The sequence below is a fragment of the Trematomus bernacchii genome, unplaced genomic scaffold, assembly GCF_902827165.1.
Source record: "Trematomus bernacchii unplaced genomic scaffold, fTreBer1.1, whole genome shotgun sequence".
NCBI lineage: Eukaryota > Metazoa > Chordata > Actinopteri > Perciformes > Nototheniidae > Trematomus > Trematomus bernacchii.
In genome coordinates, this window is record NW_022987667.1 from 290,001 (window position 1) to 312,262 (window position 22,262).

The following is a 22,262-nucleotide window of genomic DNA, read 5'->3' on the forward strand; positions in this document are numbered from 1 at the left end:
CTCTCTTTCTCTCTCTTTTCATACATCTCTTTCTTTCTCCTCCGGCAAAATCCATGCAGAATATTTCATACAAAATGTAAAAGCTGGCCCCCGGTGGCAACAGCAAACTGAAACTTCTATATAAAAGGCAAAGGAAACTAACAGCTACAGCGAGATAGGAATGGTTTACTTTCAATAAATAAGATGTTTAAAAAAGAAAAGACACAGCTGTGATAAAACACCAATGGGTTAAAAACGTATTGATGTTGTTTATCAGAAAGAGGAATCTAAAATACACTCAAACTAAAAACTAACTTTAACAATGTATTTGTTTACAATTACTACAGTAGGTACCTGTCAAATGTAATGCAATCAGGAACCTAATCTGAGTATTAAATTACTAAAAGTAATTTAACCTGATTACTTTGCGTTACTTTTGGACTACCTCAATATCAAAAGCTACAATGAATCAGTTTAACTTAAGTGTATGATGTAACACAAGAGAACAATGTGACCTTAGAACAGAAGAAAACCATGATATTTAGGAGCAAAAATGTGTCCTCTGCTCTGAGATTTTATTGATAAGAAAACCTGCCTTTCATGAAGCAGATTCAGGCAGTAAGCGTATAGATTCAGACTTAAAGTATTATCCTACAGAACAGTACAGTTTACAGAGAAGAGATAACATCTGCTCCTTTTACAACAAACACTATATGCTCTTTTTAGTTCTTTAGTCACATTGTTATCCTAGTTATCCCCACATTTTTGAAATGTGACTGTAATCAGATCTTTTTTTATGTAACTTTAAGGCCACGTTTACACGGAGACGAAAACGAACCTTAGTCGATATCAAAAAAGTCTTCCGTTCACACGGAATCGGCTCAAGAAACGTGTCCCTTCACACGAGACCGCTCGACCCGCTGGAGACGCTGTAGTACATATGCCGGGCCTGTAAGTGGCGCTGTACTTCCGCCACAAAATACACCAAAAGCAGTGAATAAGACCCCCCGAGCATGGTTGCCATGGTTGCCCTTCTGTTTATTCTCCGCGGTGGATTTAGCAACATGTAGTTCATGTAGTTCTCCATGTCCACTTGTTGCTGATGGTTGTGGTAGAGGAGCTGTAGATTTTGTACTAACATCTGTAGCATGGTCAGTAGCGTCTGGAGCACGAACGCAACCCTGCGATCCGCCATTGTTGTTGTTGTTGTTGTTGTTGGCGAAATGCATCAGCAATGACGCGGGTGACGCGGGGGTGAGCAGCAGAGGTGGGGAGAGGCAGGGCTATGGCTAAGGAAATTATCGTATAGGACGTACACACGGAGCCGTTTGGCCACCCACCTTGGGAGCCGTTATCGTTTGAGGGCTCCGTTTCCGCGGTTCCGTTACGGCCTCGTGTGAACGAACCGTCCATACGATAGAGAACCGTAGCGGATACAACCCGTTTCGTCTCCGTGTAAACGTGGCCTAAGGAAATACAGTTAACTTTTCTGTATCCTGATTACAGAATCCCGTTATCTGTAATCCCTTACTCCCAAAGCATTTTTGATGTTGCAAGAGAAACAGAGAGAGGTGTTTAAGTAGGAAATTAAGTATCAGTCAGGGTGTGATATCTATTATGTTAACACTTAGTGTCGAGGTGGGGTAACACTCCACAAATCTGTGTGAGGAGACGCAGAGGAATCAGTACAACAGGAAAGGGATGCTATTATAAAGTTTAAACAAAATAAGCAAGACAGGCACAAATGAAGCTCAGCGCAAGTTCAACCAGGAAGACCGTGTTCATATCTATCATTCACATATTTCCTTCTTACTACGCTCACCCCTCCAATCAGCAATCAGGGGCGTTCACTCCCCAGCTAAACCTATCATCTCTATTCCCACAAGCCAATCATAGAACATTGTCAAACCTTCCAAATCTACTCTCTCCCTTCCTGACAGCTGTCATTTCGGGTGACTTGACGCAGCCCCCCCCCCCTCCCTTCCACCTCACATTCCTCCAAAACAAGGGTTCAAGTCAACGACCTCCATCAATCCCTTCATGCCTTCATCACCACCAGTGTCTAGACCCCAGGGGGGGTTTCATCTGCTCGGTATTCCCCTCCCGGATGATACCCCTACACAACGGGGTCTAATCGGCAAACACCATTACATTCATCTGTGTATTCTAGGCAATACAGTACATATATATTGTTACATTAAAGCATGGCTCTCCTGATTGAAGTGTAGGGAAAGAAGGAGTCATCAGTACGTACTGGACGGTGGTGGAGATGTGCAGACGCCGGATGCCTGGTGTGGGAAACTGACGAGAGTTTATGTAGGCGACTTTCCTCACAGCGGTGTTCATGTTTTCCAGGTCCTCTCCCTCCATTACCAAGATAGACTGAGCCGGGTTGAAGTGGAACTGGTGGACAAAGAGAAAAAACAGAGATGTTAGACGGATATATAACTGACTGACACTTTTATAACTGCACAGTTTCTCGTGATGCTTTTTCCTCGGTGAGTCCTTAAAACTTTCAAAAGCTTTCATCTGTTATTTTGACCGAGTGGCCAAAATGTGACACAGCTTTAACAATAACATAATAATAACATGTATTAGTTAAGCACCTTTCAAAGTTCTTTCACATACAATAAAACCATTAATACACACAGACAATACAATCAGCAAACAACACAGAGAGTAAAACAAGTAGAACGTAATTAAAAAAAACAATAAAATCACATAAAACCAATTCTAAAAAAGTGGGTTGACAGTCAGAACATGTCACAATAAAGTAAATAGTTAATAGTTCACTTATTTCCACTGTGTACTTGCAATGGATAAGCTGTCCAAAGCAGTAGCGACTTTTATGTAACCTACCCTCTAGTCAGCCATTTACTTCTATTCATTTCTTACACAGCAGTATGAGCCTGAGCCAGTATGAGTGATGCTAACTCACTACTTTCATAAGTTCACTTCATACTGCTACTAATAATGTTTTGGATGTGTAATTATTTGATTCAATTTCATTAACGTGTGCTTGATTTAATGAAAGTCTTCCCTTTTTATATTAACTGGAATCTGCTCTGTCCCAAATGTTGGACAGATAAAGGATATGTGATATTCAAACTTGCTTCAATTGGGTAATCCATAACAAATTAAAACTATGTTTGTACTTCATTACCGTGAAAACGCAATTTGCCTTTGAGGAAAAAAAAATGTGTCCTCGTGTTTTGAGGTGTAGTTTCAGATCAACAAAATGCAGTGGCAGCATACAGTAGATGCATTGAAGACACATTTAAAAGTAGTATCTGTGTACCTTGTTTGAAATGGTCTAAAACATGGACAACACACTTGTACAGTATTGCCCTTGAATTCAACAGGATACACTGAAAAAACTGTAACATTGACGTTAATTAAATATATGATGTCCACAAGTTTCACATCACTGTAATAGGATAGTTGAAATCAATACTATTACGTTGAACCTAATATTTACTACTTATAGTACTTATTTAAACTTAATATTATATGTGTACATTTGTTTTATTGACAAAAACTTGTGGTAATTGTAATAGTTGGATTAAATATGGCTTAGTAGGTGTAACACTGGGTGATGATTTTGATAACCCGCCTTTTAAACAGTCAAACTGAGAGGACACACACACATGTCACAGATGGAGGAAAGGCAATACTAAGGTCTTGAGGAAATTAAATACTTATTGGATTCTCCTCACAAGCATCATTTTGGAGGAGTGTGTTCTCCTGCAGGGTTTGATGGCGGGGAACTGAGGCTCTTTTTCATTTAAAGGGAGTTTACTTGTCTCCTATTTCCTAAAAGTGGCCCTCAGCAGCAGGGGACTGTACTTCAGCGCTCCATGGGGCTCTCAACGCTCCCATTTTCTCCTTCAAACCTTCCCTTATGCTGCTGTTTCCTCTCATCTGCTGTCGATATACTCGCCGCCTATATGTCCCTCCGTCTTTCCTCCCCTCGCTGTAATTCTGCTCTCATTGTGCTGCGCCAGCTCCGAACCTGCTCGGCTAAATGCTGTCCTTAAGCCTCCCCTGGACGTTTGGGAGCCAGATGAGTGTGTGGCTAAGGAGAAAAGGAAATAGCTATTGAAAGATAAACTACATTGGCCCTGGAGGGGTTGTCCACCTCTCCTCATTGCCTCTCCTCTTCTCAAAAAGGCTGGCACGGACCTCTTTGCTGCACCACAGCTCTGTGGACTGAGCAGAAGGAGAGAGGAGGGGAATGAAGATAAAAGAGTTTGAGGAGGGTAGGGGGCCGGCTTTGAGTCTATACACAAACCCATATCCATCTTGTCTGCCCTCTATCTCACACAGAGCAGGGAGATGGATTAGTTGAGCTGGTGGAAGTGGGGGCCGTCTGAGGGGTTTCAAAGAAGCCAAATGGTGATTTAGTGGAGTACTGTGTCTGTGTCAACTGGGATCAAAAAGGTTTGTTTACTCACTAGACACAGGAATATTGTCCAAACACCTTCTGCTGCTAACAGGAAATACACTTTGCAGAACTTGTATCACTTTTGGAGAGATGTGCTTATTTGCTTACTTTCCCCTAGTAAGAAAAGAAGACTTATATTACCTGTGGTAAATATGAACCTTCTGTATGTCCAGCAGCCCGTTAGCTTAGCTTAGCATACAGATTGCCCCGGATTTGTCTGAAGGTAACGCAATCCACCTTCAACAAATGTCATTGCTAACTTATTTTAACGTCAGGGAACATTTCGTTTTAATTGATATTTTCACCTAGTGGCAAAAAGGTTATCAGACACACATGGACAACCTGTAAGGAAGCTGCTGATTATTTTACATAAAACAGTAAGAAAGACATTCTAAGTTTGCTTATCACTTTATTTGAGATTTGCCTCTGTTTTATTTTTTATTTGAAGTTTGAAAAAGGCATATTTTCTTTGTGCAATGTGTATGAAAAAGTAGTAGTACCTCAATACTAGTAGATGTACTTTGATTCGTCCATACAAGAACAGAAACATAAATTGGAATAAATAAATACCTTAATGTTTTTATCCAGGCTCTCCAGGGAGTTGATGTCCAGTCCCTCTTTGCACGCCTGCAGACAGGAAATGACTTTCTGACTCTCGATCTTCCCCGGTCGGATGGTCAGTCCGGATAGGCTGCCCCGGAAATACTGAGTGAACCACGGCTTCGTCACCTCCCCACCTACACACACACGCACACGCACACGCACACGCACACACACACACACACACACACACACACACACACACACACACACACACACACACACACACACACACACACACACACACACACACAGGAAAATAGGTCGTAAAAAGCCACTTTGGGATACCATCAAGTTACATTTGCTCTGGTATTGTTGCACCTACAGTAATGTCAATTCGTTTTTTTTAATGCGTGCACAAGAACAAAAGGGTTCTGCTCAAGAAGTAATTAGAACATCTGCAAGATCAAATACAGCGCTGCTCTAAGCAATCTTTGAAATCATTAAAATGGGTAAAAAAAAAACGTATGTAGACAGTAATCACCACAGAGTCTTGCTTGCCTCTGTTAAGTTGCATTTAAACGTATTTTACGCACCACAAGATTATATAACTAGCAGTGACCTTATCCACTCGGTAATTATGGGTCCTGATGACTGCATTAGCTATAATTGGCATTAAGATGCATGTTTTGTCTTTCCGTGCTACTGAGCCAGCCCATGTGGGATATAAATGTACGAGAAAAGCCAAAACATTTAAAGTATGTTCTCTGAAAGGCCAAAACCAGCAGGAACAATCTCTACAAACACTCATTATCTAAAAAGGTTACTAGCTCTGGATATCAAAACGTATTTCCTTACTAACTCTTCTCTTCTCTTCTCTCTCTTTTCTCACCCTGTAACCCACCAAAACATTCAAAGAGCAGCTTCAAGTGATGATAACAATGATCTGAGGATGAATTAGTAAAGATAGTTTGAGTGTATGCCAAGTAACCATCTTTCTGTCTATGTATACATGTATCCATCTAGCCTTTTAGCACACTTCTGCTCCCATGTGATTATTGGAGACAACCATAAAACAGTGTATTTTTATAATCTTTTCTTAACTTCTCCATTGGGAATGTTTGTCCAGTAGTCATCACCTAAAAGCATCAGTGGCTGTATGTTCAATGACGGTATTTGTTATCCTGTGCATGAGATTTACTATGGATTTAAGAAGAGATACTACCACTTGCAGGGGACTCTATTTTCAGGCATCTGTATATTGCAATTACAGTTCATCAGAAGATACAGTTACATTAGGGAAGTGGTCCAAATCAGCTGGAAAGCAGATCCCATGTTGCCCCAAACTACCCCCAGCCAGCTACCGAAGGTTCACACAAAATCCTAGATCTAACTTTCTTCGTCTTTCTACCTGGCCTGAGAATGACCCCCATTATCGAAAATGTAACACCACGATGTTGCATAGTGTTGCCTCCCAGGTGCATGCAGTTGCTGGAAGATATATTTTTCGACCATGAAACAGAGTCTATGAAACAGAACAGAAGAAATACTCTCATCTACAGTAACTGGAGTTGGGGAATTCCTCAACCCCTTGGTTACACTTCATCAGACTCTCCCAGATTGACCCAGGTAACCCTAATTCCCGGTGGGTGATTCAGACTCATGTATCACTGCTGTAAGTGATGAACCTGGGGTCTAAAAGTCTCCGTCAGAGCATTTAGAGACAAAGCTGACCACTGCTGGAATCACTTTGTTATGCCCTGATTTACTGGTGTGAAAATATACGGAAAAACGGACCGCAGTAACTGAAGACACTCAAGACAAAATCATCCCGACGATTGCTGAACTGTGGGTACATTTTACACCATGGCCCGTTAGATAGAGCTCCATTATTCCTACTGGTTCTGTGATCTAACCAACCCAAGTGGTTTCTCAATTGACTAGAGAGTGGGCAGATGGAAATATGGACGAAGCTGTTATCAACTCTCACAGCTTAACATTTCCGTTTTACCTGTGTCTTTCGGCTCACACTTTCTTGCTGACAAGTGTTAAATATTTCATAAATATAGGTTTAACACCTCAGACGCTTGTGCTGAACGATTTCCACTTTTGCACATGCCCCCAAAATGACTGCAAGTTTGGTAAATATTATACCGCTCGCCCTAATCTGTCCTGTCAAGCTTTGGACGGTTGCATGCTAAAAAGTGAGTGTTGTAGCAAGCTGTGTTTGTATCTACTCTATATACTCTGGCTGACTATACTACCTGCAACAAGACTTGAGCTTTAGACTACTATCAAGGCCAAAGTGTTAGCATATCATGATTTACACAATAGTATGCAGGGTTACAAATGACTGTTAAACGTTACATCCTATGTGTAGTAAAGTATATTAGTGCAAAGCTGCTTCTGTTGTGTCATCTACATGGATAATAAACTAGTGAGCATGCTAATTTGTTGACATTATTAGCCTCAGTCTTTTAGCACACCATCATGTAGATCAGGGCTTCTCAAACTCCGGACCAAGATCCGGATCCGGACCGAACTGCAAATCAATCCGGACCGAACCCTGTGTCCCTTTATAAAAAAAAAAAAAAATTATAAAAAAAAAAAAAAGAATTCTGATTCTGATAAATTAATGTACATCATTGTGTACGCGCGTCTTGTGTCTGACGCATTGTGAGAATGAACGTGCATATATATGTACTTGTGTGCGCGAGCGTGACACTCATTGCAGACCGCAAGTTAACCGCAAGTTTACCTTGACTTTCTAATGCTTCTAATGCCTTTTTTGCCGAGGTTCAAGGCATTGGCTACAGACAAACAGTGCCATTTCTCCCACTAGTTCAAGCCATCATACTGTATGTATGTATTGAATGTGTGTGTGTAAATTACAGGGGCGCCGTTTGCCGACAGGCAAGGCAGGCAAGTGCTTGGACCAGAAGGGGGCCCCCAAAGAAGGTAGATTAAGAAGGTCCACAGCAACGACAACATGAAACACCCTTTAATTTACTGCAACGACATGTCGGGAAAACCCCTCAAGGGGGCCCCATGCATAGAGCGCCGTAAGAAACATTTTCTTAATTTCAGCTTCGTTGCTCCGCTCGGGGGGGGGGGGGGGACACTTTACCGATCCGGACCAGTGACCTTGTATAAAGTTCACAAGTGGACCTTTAATAAAAAAGTTTGAGTACCCCTGATGTAGATGTAGGGTTAGGGTTAGGGTTAGTAGCCATCAGGTGCTTATTTAGGGCTGGTTTTAAAGGATTGTTGATACAATTAGTCAGCTGGAAACATTTCAAAGTCAGCTAGAGACACAAACATTTTAACTTTCTCATTGAACTTAGCTTATTAGAAAGTTAGCTAAAGCTTGTAAAATCTGACGGTGACAGTTGTTATCGACAGCTAGAAACAAGAAGCCTGCTTTTGTCTTTCTCTGTTTGAAATCATTACATTACATTTCATTTAGCTGACGCTTTTATCCAAAGCTACTTACAATTACCAAGTACAGGGACATTCTCCCTGGAGTAACTAAGGGCTAAGTGCCTTACTCAAGGGCACACTAGTGGTGGTGTTCCTGGCGGGATTTGAACTCACAACCTTCCGATCTTCAGCCCACCTCACTATCCATTGGACCACCACTATCCCAGATAGTCAGGAGATAAATCAGGAGTCTATTCTTCAAAAAGTATTATGAATTTAGACCATTAAACCTGCTACCTTTATCCTAGCAATGCTCACATGTGCTGTTGCACAATGGATCATTTTACAGGCGAACAAACAGTCAATAGTTGTGGTTTTTGTGATTCATTCTGTGTATATACGCATATGCCTGGCAGCGATACTTTATTACTTGTCAGAAGTGAGCCCTTCGCTGAAATGTTAGTCAACCTTTGTTTTAGTTAAGTATAATAACCCCAGCTGCTTCGCATGTTTAGAGAAATCTCCTGCATTAGCGCTCGCTGACAACCTGCCAGGTACCAGGGAGCAGAGTCTATCTCATAATGACAAGAACACATTTGGATTCAAGTAGAAAAGCAATACCCCGTCTTTCCTCTTTCCTATGCTTCACCTGCCCTCCCTCCTCACCTCAGTTACTATTCCCCTCCCTTTTTTCCTTGCCCTCTCTCTAGATGTCCACCTATCCCACCCTGACAGATGTTATCAATTTCGTCCGTGGCCAGAGAAACCATTAAGGGTCCCAGACAGACAGTCAGAGGAGAGGGGATTAGCGAGAGGCTGCAGAGCGAGAATGATATGGGTGATAAAACCGCTGATCATTCCACTTTACAGAGGCTGGTTGTTACGTGGTGTCAGCTCTCTGTGCAGCGCTGCCTCTCACAGATCTTCACTCTGCCTTTGCCTCGGCTTTATTTGCGTCATTTCCAGAAAAAGTAACAGATGAGACGGACGAGGAGTGGGTGAACAGGAAATGGGATCGTTACCTAAGTGTAAAAGAGATAGCTGTGGCAGTGCCTTGGTGCCTGTATCATTTTTATTATACACTATATATATGTAGATATTTATGGTCTTATCTTTGCATGTGTGTAATCATCAGTACTTCCTGCATGCTTGCTGCTTATCTGAATCTGGATCTGGAAGAATACTAAGAGTTATCACGCTCAGCGGAGTATGAACAATCCCCACTAAATGTCTCTTATCATTTGTATTGTATTGCAATTCCAGATTTGTGTTACCTTAAAGTGGACCTATCATGCTATATTTGAATAATATAGTGTAGGACCATACATATATAAGGCATATTTATACTTTTGTTTTTCAAAATACCAAACAGATCTTGCATTTTAGCCATGCCTCATTTTGCTCAATTTGAAAAATGTTAGCTCTGTTTTTGCAAGGGCTGATTCTGTGAGAACAGCACCACCTACAGGCCTGGCATATGTACTACAGCGTCTCCAGCGCTTTCGAACGGCAATGGCCGTGGCTGTCTCCTCCTGATTGGTGGACTTGGCCCAATAGCCGTAGCGCCACCGTCCTGACGTCAGGACAGTGTTCAAATCTGGATCAGTTTTTATCAGATCCGTTGCAGCCCCTTTTTTAGAGATTTGGGTATGGAGGAAAATAGAGAGGGTTGTGTTTTCTGACACTTGGTGAGTTCCCTGGAACACCGGGGACACATATTCATGTAGAAAAGACGTACAAAAGTGCATTTTGCATGATAGGTCCCCTTTAAATCAGATGGAACATTTCCCGCTGTATGTGAGACACTTTTGGGGGATGGAGATGAGTGGTGAACATACAAATCAATCTGTGCATTTTTATTGAAGGACAGGAAACAGTCCGGCTTGTTCTGGTAGCAAAACCCACTCTCTGATTGTCCTTGAAAATAATAAGTTACGGGTTGCACTTCTGACAGGCTCTCTGTGCATCGAGGCATCAACCACTATGATGTGATGGACAATCTCTAAAGAGAGGACTTAGATCGCCGTCTTCTTCTCAATTCCTGTCACGGGGGGAAGGAAATCAAATGAAGAATGAAAGAGGAAGCAAGTATAAAAATATATACGAAAACAAGTGAGCTTTACTAAATCAAAGCTGGTACAAATAAAAACACACAAACTCAAGGAGCAGGCGAGGTAAAACAAAAGGAAAGTGGCAAAACAAAAATGAGAAAGAAACCGGGAAGACTTGGAGAACACAGGAGATCAGACGAGGAACATCCAGGAAAACCCAGACAGGAAACCAGGAAATTGGCTGATGTAGAGCCAAGTGCAGTGTCCTGGTTGTAAGACTAAATCGCTTTTCAGCACGGTTTAGGCCAGTGCCAGAGTCTTAAAGCCACTGGCAGCCAGTGAAGGGAGCAGAGGAGCAGTGTAGTGTTACTACTGGGTGTTGGATGGACTTCAGATTGTTGTGAATGTGCTGAGGGAAGCCAGAGAGGCAGAGCAGCAGCAGTGATTACACAGTTCAGGAAAAAGGAGAGGAAGATAAGTGTGTCTTCCTCAGCGTTACATACTTCTGAACATGGACACTGTGCGCTGGGTCACAGGGTAAATATAGGCTGACTGTGTGAAAACTGCAAAGCCAGCACTTACTCTCAGAGGTGAAGTAGGAGGGATGGCTGGGTGCAACCCTTCATTTAGAGAAAATGAGAGAACAAATGGGAAAATGCACTCTTCACAGCTGGATAGTTCACTGCTGGGTTGTTACAGGAAGGCACACTAACAAGCGTATCTTGTGCATCTCAATGAGACGAGCAAAGCAGAAGTGTGGCTGAAATAATAAGAATGAGTCCACAGCAGATATGAACTGTACATGCCAACTGCGTGTCTGTTCTGCCACTCTACATGCATGTAGAGTATTATAATGTTTGTTGAGTATATCAGTGTCTTGGCCATTTCTGTATCAAAATATTTGCACGGTAAAAGTTAAAGAGGCTATATTTGGGATTTCCCTTGTCCTGTAGTGTGTTATAAAGGTTTTTGTGCATGTCAATGGTCTGCAAAGGATACAATGCCTCTCTCTCTAAAGTAGAGACACTACATACTGATATACACCTGAACATCAGCAGGAGAGGACTCTTTAAAGTAGAGACACTACATACTGATATACACCTGAACATCAGCAGGAGAGGACTCTTTAAAGTAGAGACACTACATACTGATATACACCTGAACATCAGCAGGAGAGGACTCTTTAAAGTAGAGGACACTACATACTGATATACACCTGAACATCAGCAGGAGAGGACTCTTTAAAGTAGAGACACTACATACTGATATACACCTGACATCAGCAGGAGAGGACTCTTTTAAAGTAGAGACACTACATACTGATATACACCTGAACATCAGCAGGAGAGGACTCTTTAATGTAGAGACACTACATACTGATATACACCTGAACATCAGCAGGAGAGGACTCTTTAATAGTAAGACACTACATACTGATATACACCTGAACATCAGCAGGAGAGGACTCTTTAAAGTAGAGACACTACATACTGATATAAACCTGAACATCAGCAGGAGAGGACTCTTTAAAGTAGAGACACTACATACTGATATACACCTGAACATCAGCAGGAGAGGACTCTTTAACGTAGAGACACTACATACTGATATACACCTGAACATCAGCAGGAGAGGACTCTTTAAAGTAGAGACACTACATACTGATATACACCGAACATCAGCAGGAGAGGACTCTTTAAAGTAGAGACACTACATACTGATATACACCTGAACATCAGCAGGAGAGGACTCTTTAAAGTAGAGACACTACATACTGATATACACCTGAACATCAGCAGGAGAGGACTCTTTAAAGTAGAGACACTACATATGATATACACCTGAACATCAGCAGGAGAGGACTCTTTAAAGTAGAGACACTACATACTGATATACACCTGAACATCAGCAGGAGAGGACTCTTTAAAGTAGAGACACTACATACTGATATACACCTGAACATCAGCAGGAGAGGACTCTTTAAAGTAGAGACACTCCACACTGATATACACCTGAACATCAGCAGGATTCTTGATTCTCTTTAATCACTTAAACTGCCCTGATAATAAAATCAGATTCACGTGCTAGCCTCCCCTAATGGCAGTTTGAAGCTGGTTTAATTACAGATTTAAGTGAAGCCATTAAATCTTGCCCAATGCTTTCTTTGGATAAATATCTGAAATGTGATGATTCTAAATTATACTTATTTGCTTTGCTCAGGAAATAAATAATTCCCATTAGACAATGCTGGCTGACCATTTAAATGTTGCCAACCGTGACATTATATTGTGCAATTAAATGAAATGAAAATAAAACATCCCAGGCGTCTGCGGCCGCACTGTTTTGAGCTGACAAATCTTTTTGATGTACCTTGTCATCTACAGTATTTGCACACTATCACAATGTCCTGAAAATGATAATATATGATATTTAGCAGTGCAGCAGGAAGAAGAAATAAACCCACTAGTTCTTCAAATGTTGAATTTCCTTTCATCACTGCTCTAAAAACACACTGAAGCTTCAAGAACCAGTCAGACAACATGTGTGCAATCAACTCACTTGACACTTGAATCTCATTATGTTGAATAAAGGCAATCTTTTGTGGCTATTGGCTGATGTTAATAGTTCAGTGTTGCCTTAACATCTCTTCATTGAGGCTTAGCCCACAACTAGAGAAGCAGAAATTGTCTCTGAGCTCGGTTTTCTTTTCAAGGCTTTTTTAATCCATCTAAAGGCTTGCAGTGTTCAATGAAAGGATGGAAGAGGAGGAGGGAGGAGGAGGAGAAAGAGGAGGAGGAGGAAGAGGAGGATGAAAGCGATACGAGATGACCTGCTCCAGCACAAAATGCATCTTGACTCTTTATCTGAGGCTAAGCATCACTGAGCAGTCGCATTAGGGCTATCAAATCAACGGTAAGCTGCAGTATGTGAAAAAGAGTGCCCTTTCTTCTTCTCTTGTGCAATTAGTGGCAGCTATCAGTTTGGAGGACTGTTTAATTGAACGCCTTCATTCACGCTGGTTCAAGTATTTGTCAAAGGCAGAGTATAGCCGCTTTCATTTTTACATGTTACTTGTTAGCCACTTTTATCCAAAGCGACTTACATACTCAGTACTGTGGACAATCCCCACAGGAGCAATTTGGGGTGAAGTGTCTCAGGGACACAACGACATGCTGACTACAGTGGGGTTTGAACCTGTGACCCCCTGATCTGAACACCAAGGCTCTATCCACTGCGCCACAAGCCTCCCTTTCACACCAAGTACTTTGCCGTACTTAGTTCCCAGTACTTAGCCCCGCCTCACTCTTTAGTCCCGGAACTGTCCTAGTAGATCGCGTTCACACCGGAATAAGTCCCCTCGGGGAGGATTAGGCAAATGAAGCCACTGACGTCACTTCGTCTTCTTCTGCTTTGGGTTTACTGGCAGGCCGCAAACAACTTCACGGCGTATACTGCCACCCGAAGTCCCCGGCCGGAAGTCCCCGGAGTTGGGGACTGGCTTCAGTAGAAGCTGCTGGGACTCCCAGCAGCTTCTACTGAAGCCTTCAGAGTAAATCGCCAGAAGCGCCGACACCTCCTCATCTCCACCGCTGCCATTTTTTTTTTTGTGTTGCCATAAGTTAGTCTCTCTCAGTTGGTGCGCTGGGCTAATTCTAATGCTAATAATGCTAATGCCAGCAAATAAAATGGCGGCTTCACAAAACTTTTCGGAGTTTTACGGGGCGTGGTTTGCAATTCGCCCAGCCAATAGAAATTGGTACTTTTGGTTCTAGTTCCAGATCTTTTTGATGTGAACGCAAAATCCCAAGAACTATCGGAACTATTCCTGGGAAAAGTACCTTATGTGATCCTCTTAATGACTTTGTTCATTTAATGCCAAAGAACACTCCACACTCAATGAGTTCCTTATAATGCTTCATAAACATGTTAGTTGCTTTATATATGCATCTTTGTAATGGAGGCTTCAGGAGAATACATTTAGGGAAGCTTTAAAAGAGTGGAGGTGAGATATTTCCCAGATACGGCCTTCCTTTTCTTGTTTATGTTTTTGTATATTCCCTGCTGTACTTTCTTCCAAACTACCCTTGTTTCTCGTTTTCTTATTTATTTAAACTTTTGTTGTTGTTTTCTTTCGATGTTTGGGGTTGTTTGTGTCTTGATTGTGTGCAACTATCCTGCAAAATATAAAATAATATGAAATAAAAACTAAAAAGATGGATCACTGTAGATCGAAGTGATGATTGCGCAAATAAAAACACTATGTGACTACAAATAAAGAATACAACACAAATAATTACGATTGTTAATATATTCGCATTCAACCCAAAATACCTCAATGTTTTTTATTTTATATCACCATCACCATCACCATCACCATCACCATCATCATCAATAGACTCTCCTTGCACTATTTCTATCCTATTTTATTTGTATTTACTTGCACTATTTAAACCATTGTATCTGTGTATTGTGTTGCACTGTTGGAGGAGCCTGTGACCTAAGCATTTCATTGTCATATCTACACCGTAGCTAGGTACACATGACAATAAAAGCCTTGAATCTTGAATCACCATCATCATCATCATCATCACCATCATCATCATCATCATCATCATCATCATCATCATGACAGCCCTCACCTTGCCAGCAGGCGCCCACAGTGAGCTGCACGTCGATCTGAGAGGGGTGGATGGGCCAATCGTCGGTCACCAGGTAGGGGTCGTAGGTCACTCCGTCCACGTAGAGCGTGACCACCGGGAACTCCACGTTGATGACGTAGTAATGCCACTCCTTGTCACAGATCTGTTAGAGACAGTGAGAGTGTCATCAGAATCAGAATCAGAATATCTTTATTAGCGCCACAGAGCGGACATTTACATTTGTCACAGCAGAAAAGAGCCAAAGACAGCTTAATGTTAACTAAGAAGCATGCATAAAGTATGGTGAAATAAGGAAATACACATCCTGTAACAGTTCTGAGGATTTAGCAGCCAGGTATATATTGCACAGTTATTAACGGCATATATATATATTGCACATAAAGGGATATGTGCTAAACATGTCATATTATGTGTAGGATTAACGGACATCATGTGACCCATTTCCCATACTCCGTAATATGATTGCACATTCGTCGGTATATTTCTCACATTTCATTAAAGGCTACCTCTTTTGTAACGGCACAGTTCTTCCACTTTTCATTCTGATAAACTAACCATATATTTTTTTTCACAGTTAGTGTGTGTCTGTCTGTCTGTCTCTGAGTATCTGTCTGTCTGTCTCTGAGTGTCTGTCTGTCTGTCTCTGAGTATCTGTCTGTCTGTCTGTCTCTGAGTATCTGTTTGTCTGTCTCTGAGTATCTGTCTGTCTGTCTCTGAGTGTCTGTCTGTCTGTCTGTCTCTGAGTGTCTGTCTGTCTGTCTGTCTCTGAGTATCTGTTTGTCTGTCTCTGAGTATATGTCTGTCTGTCTCTGAGTATATGTCTGTCTGTCTCTGAGTATATGTCTGTCTGTCTCTGAGTATCTGTCTGTCTGTCTCTGAGTATATGTCTGTCTGTCTCTGAGTATCTGTCTGTCTGTCTCTGAGTATCTGTCTGTCTGTCTCTGAGTATCTGTCTGTCTGTCTCTGAGTATATGTCTGTCTGTCTCTGAGTATCTGTCTGTCTGTCTCTGAGTATCTGTCTGTCTGTCTCTGAGTGTCTGTCTGTCTCTGAGTATCTGTCTGTCTGTCTCTGAGTGTCTGTCTGTCTCTGAGTATCTGTCTGTCTGTCTCTGAGTATATGTCTGTCTGTCTCTGAGTGTCTGTCTGTCTCTGAGTATCTGTCTGTCTGTCTCTGAGTATCTGTCTGTCTGTCTCTGAGTATCTGTCTGTCTGTCTCTGAGTATACGTCTGTCTGTCTCTAAGTATATGTCTGTTTGTCTCTGAGTGTCTGTCTGTCTGTCTTTGAGTATATGTCTGTCTGTCTCTGAGTGTCTGTCTGTCTCTGAGTATCTGTCTGTCTGTCTCTGAGTATCTGTCTGTCTGTCTCTGAGTATCTGTCTGTCTGTCTCTGAGTATCTGTCTGTTTGTCTCTGAGTGTCTGTCTGTCTGTCTCTGAGTATCTGTCTGTCTGTCTGTCTGTCTGTCTGTCTGTCTCTGAGTATCTGTCTGTCTGTCTGTCTCTGAGTGTCTGTCTGTCTCTGAGTGTCTGTCTGTCTGTCTGTCTCTGAGTATCTGTCTGTCTGTCTGTCTCTGAGTGTCTGTCTGTCTCTGAGTGTCTGTCTGTCTGTCTCTGAGTAGCTGTCTGTCTGTCTGTCTCTGAGTATCTGTCTGTCTGTCTCTGAGTATCTGTCTGTCTGTCTCTGAGTATCTGTCTGTCTGTCTCTGAGTATCTGTCTGTCTGTCTGTCTCTGAGTGTCTGTCTGTCTCTGAGTGTCTGTCTGTCTCTGAGTATCTGTCTGTCTGTCTCTGAGTACCTGTCTGTCTCTGAGTATATGTCTGTCTGTCTCTGAGTATCTGTCTGTCTGTCTCTGAGTATCTGTCTGTCTGTCTCTGAGTATCTGTCTGTTTGTCTCTGAGTGTCTGTCTGTCTGTCTCTGAGTATCTGTCTGTCTGTCTGTCTCTGTGTCTGTCTGTCTCTGAGTACCTGTCTGTCTCTGAGTATATGTCTGTCTGTCTCTGAGTATATGTCTGTCTGTCTCTGAGTATCTGTCTGTCTGTCTCTGAGTATCTGTCTGTCTGTCTCTGAGTATCTGTCTGTCTGTCTCTGAGTGTCTGTCTGTCTCTGAGTATCTGTCTGTCTGTCTCTGAGTATCTGTCTGTCTGTCTCTGAGTATCTGTCTGTCTGTCTCTGAGTATCTGTCTGTCTGTCTCTGAGTACCTGTCTGTCTCTGAGTATATGCTGTCTCTGAGTATATGTCTGTCTGTCTCTGAGTATCTGTCTGTCTGTCTCTGAGTATCTGTCTGTCTGTCTCTGAGTATCTGTCTGTCTGTCTCTGAGTGTCTGTCTGTCTCTGAGTATCTGTCTGTCTGTCTCTGAGTATCTGTCTGTCTGTCTCTGAGTATCTGTCTGTCTGTCTCTGAGTATCTGTCTGTCTGTCTCTGAGTATCTGTCTGTCTGTCTCTGAGTATCTGTCTCTGAGTATCTGTCTGTCTGTCTCTGAGTATCTGTCTGTCTGTCTCTGAGTATCTGTCTGTCTGTCTCTGAGTGTCTGTCTGTCTCTGAGTATCTGTCTGTTTGTCTCTGAGTGTCTGTCTGTCTGTCTCTGAGTACCTGTCTGTCTGTCTCTGAGTATATATGTCTCTCCTCCCCCCTGCTTCAGGCTGTGCTTCACCTCAGCAGCGCTCATTGGGGCCTCACCTCTTCCTCTCAGCTCCTCTGATATAACCTGGCGCAGCCGTTTGAACACTTAGCCTCGCGTCACCTCCCTCTCTAATGAAGAGCGCTCCACAGCCGGCTTTATTAACACCGTGCTAGCGCAGCAGATGGGGCTCCTAATCAATCCGGTATATTTTCGCTGCTATTGAGGTGCGAGATACAACATCTGGCCTATTGGTGATCACCCCGCACAGCTGCTCGACACATATGCAGCGTGTCGATGTGCTGGGTCGGTGCTCAGAATCAATGTGGGGATAATCTGATTGTGGATCTGATGCTGCTGCAGATGTGATTGATACTGTTGGGACTGACTTTGATGGGCTAGTTAGGATGTTAGGACACGAATAAACACGCTCACAAGGGAGCCCTGAACCTGCAGAGCCTATGCTTTGTGTATATAAGTTCTGATATGAAGTGTCTGGAACATATTGAACAGCCTGTCACATGCCTGTTGCATTCTTCAATGGTGTTTTTTTCAATCTGGTTACATCCCATTACTCATGTGCCAAGTGTAAGACCTTTGCATGAACACACACTAATCCCTCTGACATTTACACATTCAGACTGTCTCCTCCCATGCTCCAACGCTTCTTCCCCGCTTTTTGCAGTTCAGTATTTCAAAGAGAGCGCGGCCCCCATGTGGGATCTGAGAGCCTAGTGGGTGACTTCCTCATGAGTTCTTCAAAGGGGAGACGACGAGGCGCTCCTGCCCAGGAGGAGGCTCACTCTGTCGGGCTGGGAACTCAGTCTGAGATCTCTCTCAGGAATTAAAAGGGAAGGGGAAATATGAAGCCACACATGTCAGTGCTACGTTGTAACGCAGATGAAGAGGTTGGATAGGGTAAGACTGACATGGGTACAAGAGGAGAGATTTGAATATCAGCTTTGTTGATGTTAAGTTCTTCTTTGGTGGATATTTGATTCTCAGCTTTTTATATTGCAACACATTGGGCAATAGAGAGGTGCAGTGATGACGTATTTGTAGCAAGGGGGTTTTCCCATTTGATTTTGGAATATTGTAGAAAATAAGCTCTGTGGCCAACACACATTCATTATCAGCACGTTTTGTTCAGCAGGATAATCTTCACTTATTAACACCACTTTGTGATTTTTTAATATGAATGCAATCGCCAGAAGTAAAAAGCTTAAGTTATAAACGAACTACATCATGGTTGCATGGCAGCGCATCACAACCGCTCAGCTAAATGTGGTCTTTTGTCGGTGTGAAGACGTTCAGTAGTCCCATTTGCAGTGATCACTTGCTAGCAACCGCCATTTTGATGACACATTAATGACATTCAGGAGTAGAGTATTTACTAATGTATTTTATTTTGGAGAACAAAAAATGAAAATCTCTTAAGCTTACATTTTATTTCAGGCTTCTCACCACAAACGCGTTCAAAGGAACATTGACTTGGAAAGGAGGGAACTGGAAGCGAAAATGCTCCGGGATTTAAGACTCGTTTCTGCACTACTCTAAGAGTTATTTATTGAAGGTAAGGTCAGGTTAAGGTACATACGGTCTAAAACGTATCAACTGGCAATGTAAGCAATGTACTGTCCTGATAACTCTGACAGTAAGTCTGAGAAATCCATATATGAAAGATTTTGGAAACAGAGACACTTATAAAAGTTCAGTTTTGTTGATTTCAGATCTCACAGAAACCCAGAAGTCCAAGAGCATGATTTTATCTTGTTTGATTAAATGATAACGTGCAAAAGATACGGTTCATGGGTTAGCAAGATGAAATGTTGTGCAGAAAAGTCATTTTCTTCAGAGTACACATTTTTATCTTTTACCTTTATGATTAAGAAAAAAATCTCTCAGGACTTCGGTTGCAAGATATAAGATTCACCTTGTGCACAAAAGATATGGGTCTTGTGGGAAGGAGATACAAAAAAAAAGACCATCTTGATTTCCAAGAACTCAGTAGCTTCACTTCCATCATCAGTTGTTTCTGATGTATTTACACAAGATCTAAAGATTACAAAGAACTCAGTTTGGACAATTTAATGCTCGTCAGCTTGATGGAAACTTCCCGACCACTGAGGAGTTGATGGAGGTTGCACGAAAGTTTGCCATCTTGTCAGAAAATATGATAAGAGCTTGAGAGAACAGGTGCACTGCTATGCATGGGAAGACACCAGCTGGACAGAGACACTTTGTTGTGTGTGTGTGTGTGTGTGTGTGTGTGTGTGTGTGTGTGTGTGTGTGTGTGTGTGTGTGTGTGTGTGTGTGTGTGTGTGTGTGTGTGTGTGTGTGTGTGTGTGTGTGTGTGTGTGTGTATTTAGTGTGTGTGAGGAGGAATCAGTGTCCGTTACAAAACCTCAGGACTGGAAATATCTCAAGAGAACCATCTACTATGACACAAGCTCAGAGATGGAAAAAGTATACACATCCTTTACTCAAGAAGAAGTACAGATACTCGCGTTTAAAAGTAGTCTGGTAAAAGTAGAAGTACTGACTAAACTTCTTTACTCAAGTAAAAGTAAAGAGGGCTTTGAAATGTACTTAAGTAAAAAGTACCCATAACTACCAGCTGCTTTAAAGAGTACCTGACCTCCCTTTATATTAATAGAACAATAATGTCATTGTTAGCTAATGAATGTTTCCATGCTGAACAACGGCAACATGACAACGTTTTCATTGGTCCCTCTTCTTTAGAGAAGACCAGGAAATGATGGATACACAGATCGTGTTCAAATCAATAGGCACGCAATGACTCATAAGCGGCTCGTCTGGTCTTCAACCTTCCTAAATTCTCCCACACCGCTCCTCCGCTCCCTTCACTGGCTTCCAGTAACTGCTAGAATCCACTTCAAGACACTGGTACTTGCGTACCATGCTGTGAATGGATCTGGCCCTTCCTACATCCAGGACATGGTTAAACCGTACACCCCAGCACGTGCCCTCCGCTCTGCATCGGCCAAACGGCTCGCTGCACCCTCACTGCGAGGGGGACCCAAGTTCCCATCAGCAAAAACACGTGGGTTTGCTATCCTGGCTCCAAAATGGTGGAATGAGCTCCCCATTGACATCAGGACAGCAGAAAGCTTACACATCTTCCGGCGCAGACTGAAAACTCATCTCTTTCGACTCCACTTCGAGCAATAGAAGCACTAACAAAGAATGACTAACAAAGCACTTATCTACTAACAAAGGACTGGCTTATCTAAAGCCAGTTGAGTAGCACTTTAAATGTTTTGTCTCTATGAAACCTGATGTACTTATATGATTTCTTCAAGTTTGTATCTTCTTGATCGAATGCACTTATTGTAAGTCGCTTTGGATAAAAGCGTCAGCTAAATGCAATGTATTGTAATAATGATCACGCCACCAAACACAGATTAAAACTAAAGTAACCAGCCTGTTTGGAAAATGTAAGAAGTAGAAAGTACAGGTTTTTGTGTTCAAAATGTAAGAAGTCAAAGTAAAAAGTCATACCAGAGTAAAGTACTTATACCAGAAAAATGTACGTTAGTACAGTAACGAAGTATTTGTACTCCACTACTTCCCACCTCAGCACAAGCTCAATAAGCGACTCAAAAAGTAGAGTGTAGACGGGGGTTTGTGTCAGAAAGAGCAAGGCGGCGATTCCACGTTCTGTATGAACACCTCCCCACAAACAGACATGCAAACATCAATGCAGAACAATTAGGCCTCAACTTCAAAACACTTCAAAAGTTAAAGTTGAGAAGAGCAGCTCTTGCTTATGAAAGCAAAGCAGAAAGTTTTCTATTCCCCAGTCCTTCCACTTTCCTGTGTCTCAGCCTGATGCAAATTGACAGACGGCAGGAATGAATGAAATAAATAACTACACAAACAAAGCAGAGGGAGGACGGGAAACAACAAGAGGACCAAAGAGAAGAAAAGAAAGAGATGGTGAGAAAGGTGGAGAACGGAAACATCACACATCAAAGATCCTTCGTCATCTCTCGGGGGCACTCGATGGCGAGAAGAAAACTAAATTGGTATCTGCTCCCCTCCAACTCACTGTCTTTTTCTGTCTGAAGTTTATTTTGTCTCTTTTTCTTATTTTCCTGTCTCTCCATTAGAACCTGGCTGTGGGAGCTGTTGCCTCGAGACCTTTGGAGTTGAAAGTCTTTAGGAGATCTGTCATCCAATCCAACCTTCTGACTTCAAACAAGAGATGGAGGAACGAGATATAGGAGAGGTAGAAGAATGAAGAGGGAGGAGGGGATTTGAGATTGGATGTTGGCAGGGCGGGGAGAAGGGAGTAATGGAGGGGCGGATATGAAAGGCAGTGAGGAGGAGAATAAAGGACAGACCAAAGTGTAGCCTCACGGAGACTCAAGCCAGGCTGTACATTCTGAGTGTTGTTTATTTACATCAGAATAGAGACATGCAGTGATGACTTTATTTTCTAGGCCAACGCAGAAGTAAGCATCGCAAGGGCTCCCTCGACACAAAGCAATGTGATTTTTCAAATGTTAAGGATACTTACACGTTG

The 22,262-nt window shown here is 42.3% G+C and overlaps 1 protein-coding gene across 1 annotated transcript in view; it reads right to left on the reverse strand.

The window, feature by feature from the left end:
- LOC117487176 (calsyntenin-2-like) overlaps positions 1 to 15,237 on the reverse strand; it is a gene marked incomplete at its 5' end in the record, with an annotated part of 48,859 nt that extends 33,622 nt beyond the window's left edge. Inside the window, 3 exons of the mRNA XM_034135833.1 lie at positions 2,234 to 2,382; positions 4,994 to 5,160; positions 15,075 to 15,237. Of these exons, the coding sequence (XP_033991724.1) occupies positions 2,234 to 2,382; positions 4,994 to 5,160; positions 15,075 to 15,237 (479 nt within the window). The remainder of the gene's footprint in view (positions 1 to 2,233; positions 2,383 to 4,993; positions 5,161 to 15,074) is intronic.
- Positions 15,238 to 22,262: the final 7,025 nt, after the last annotated feature.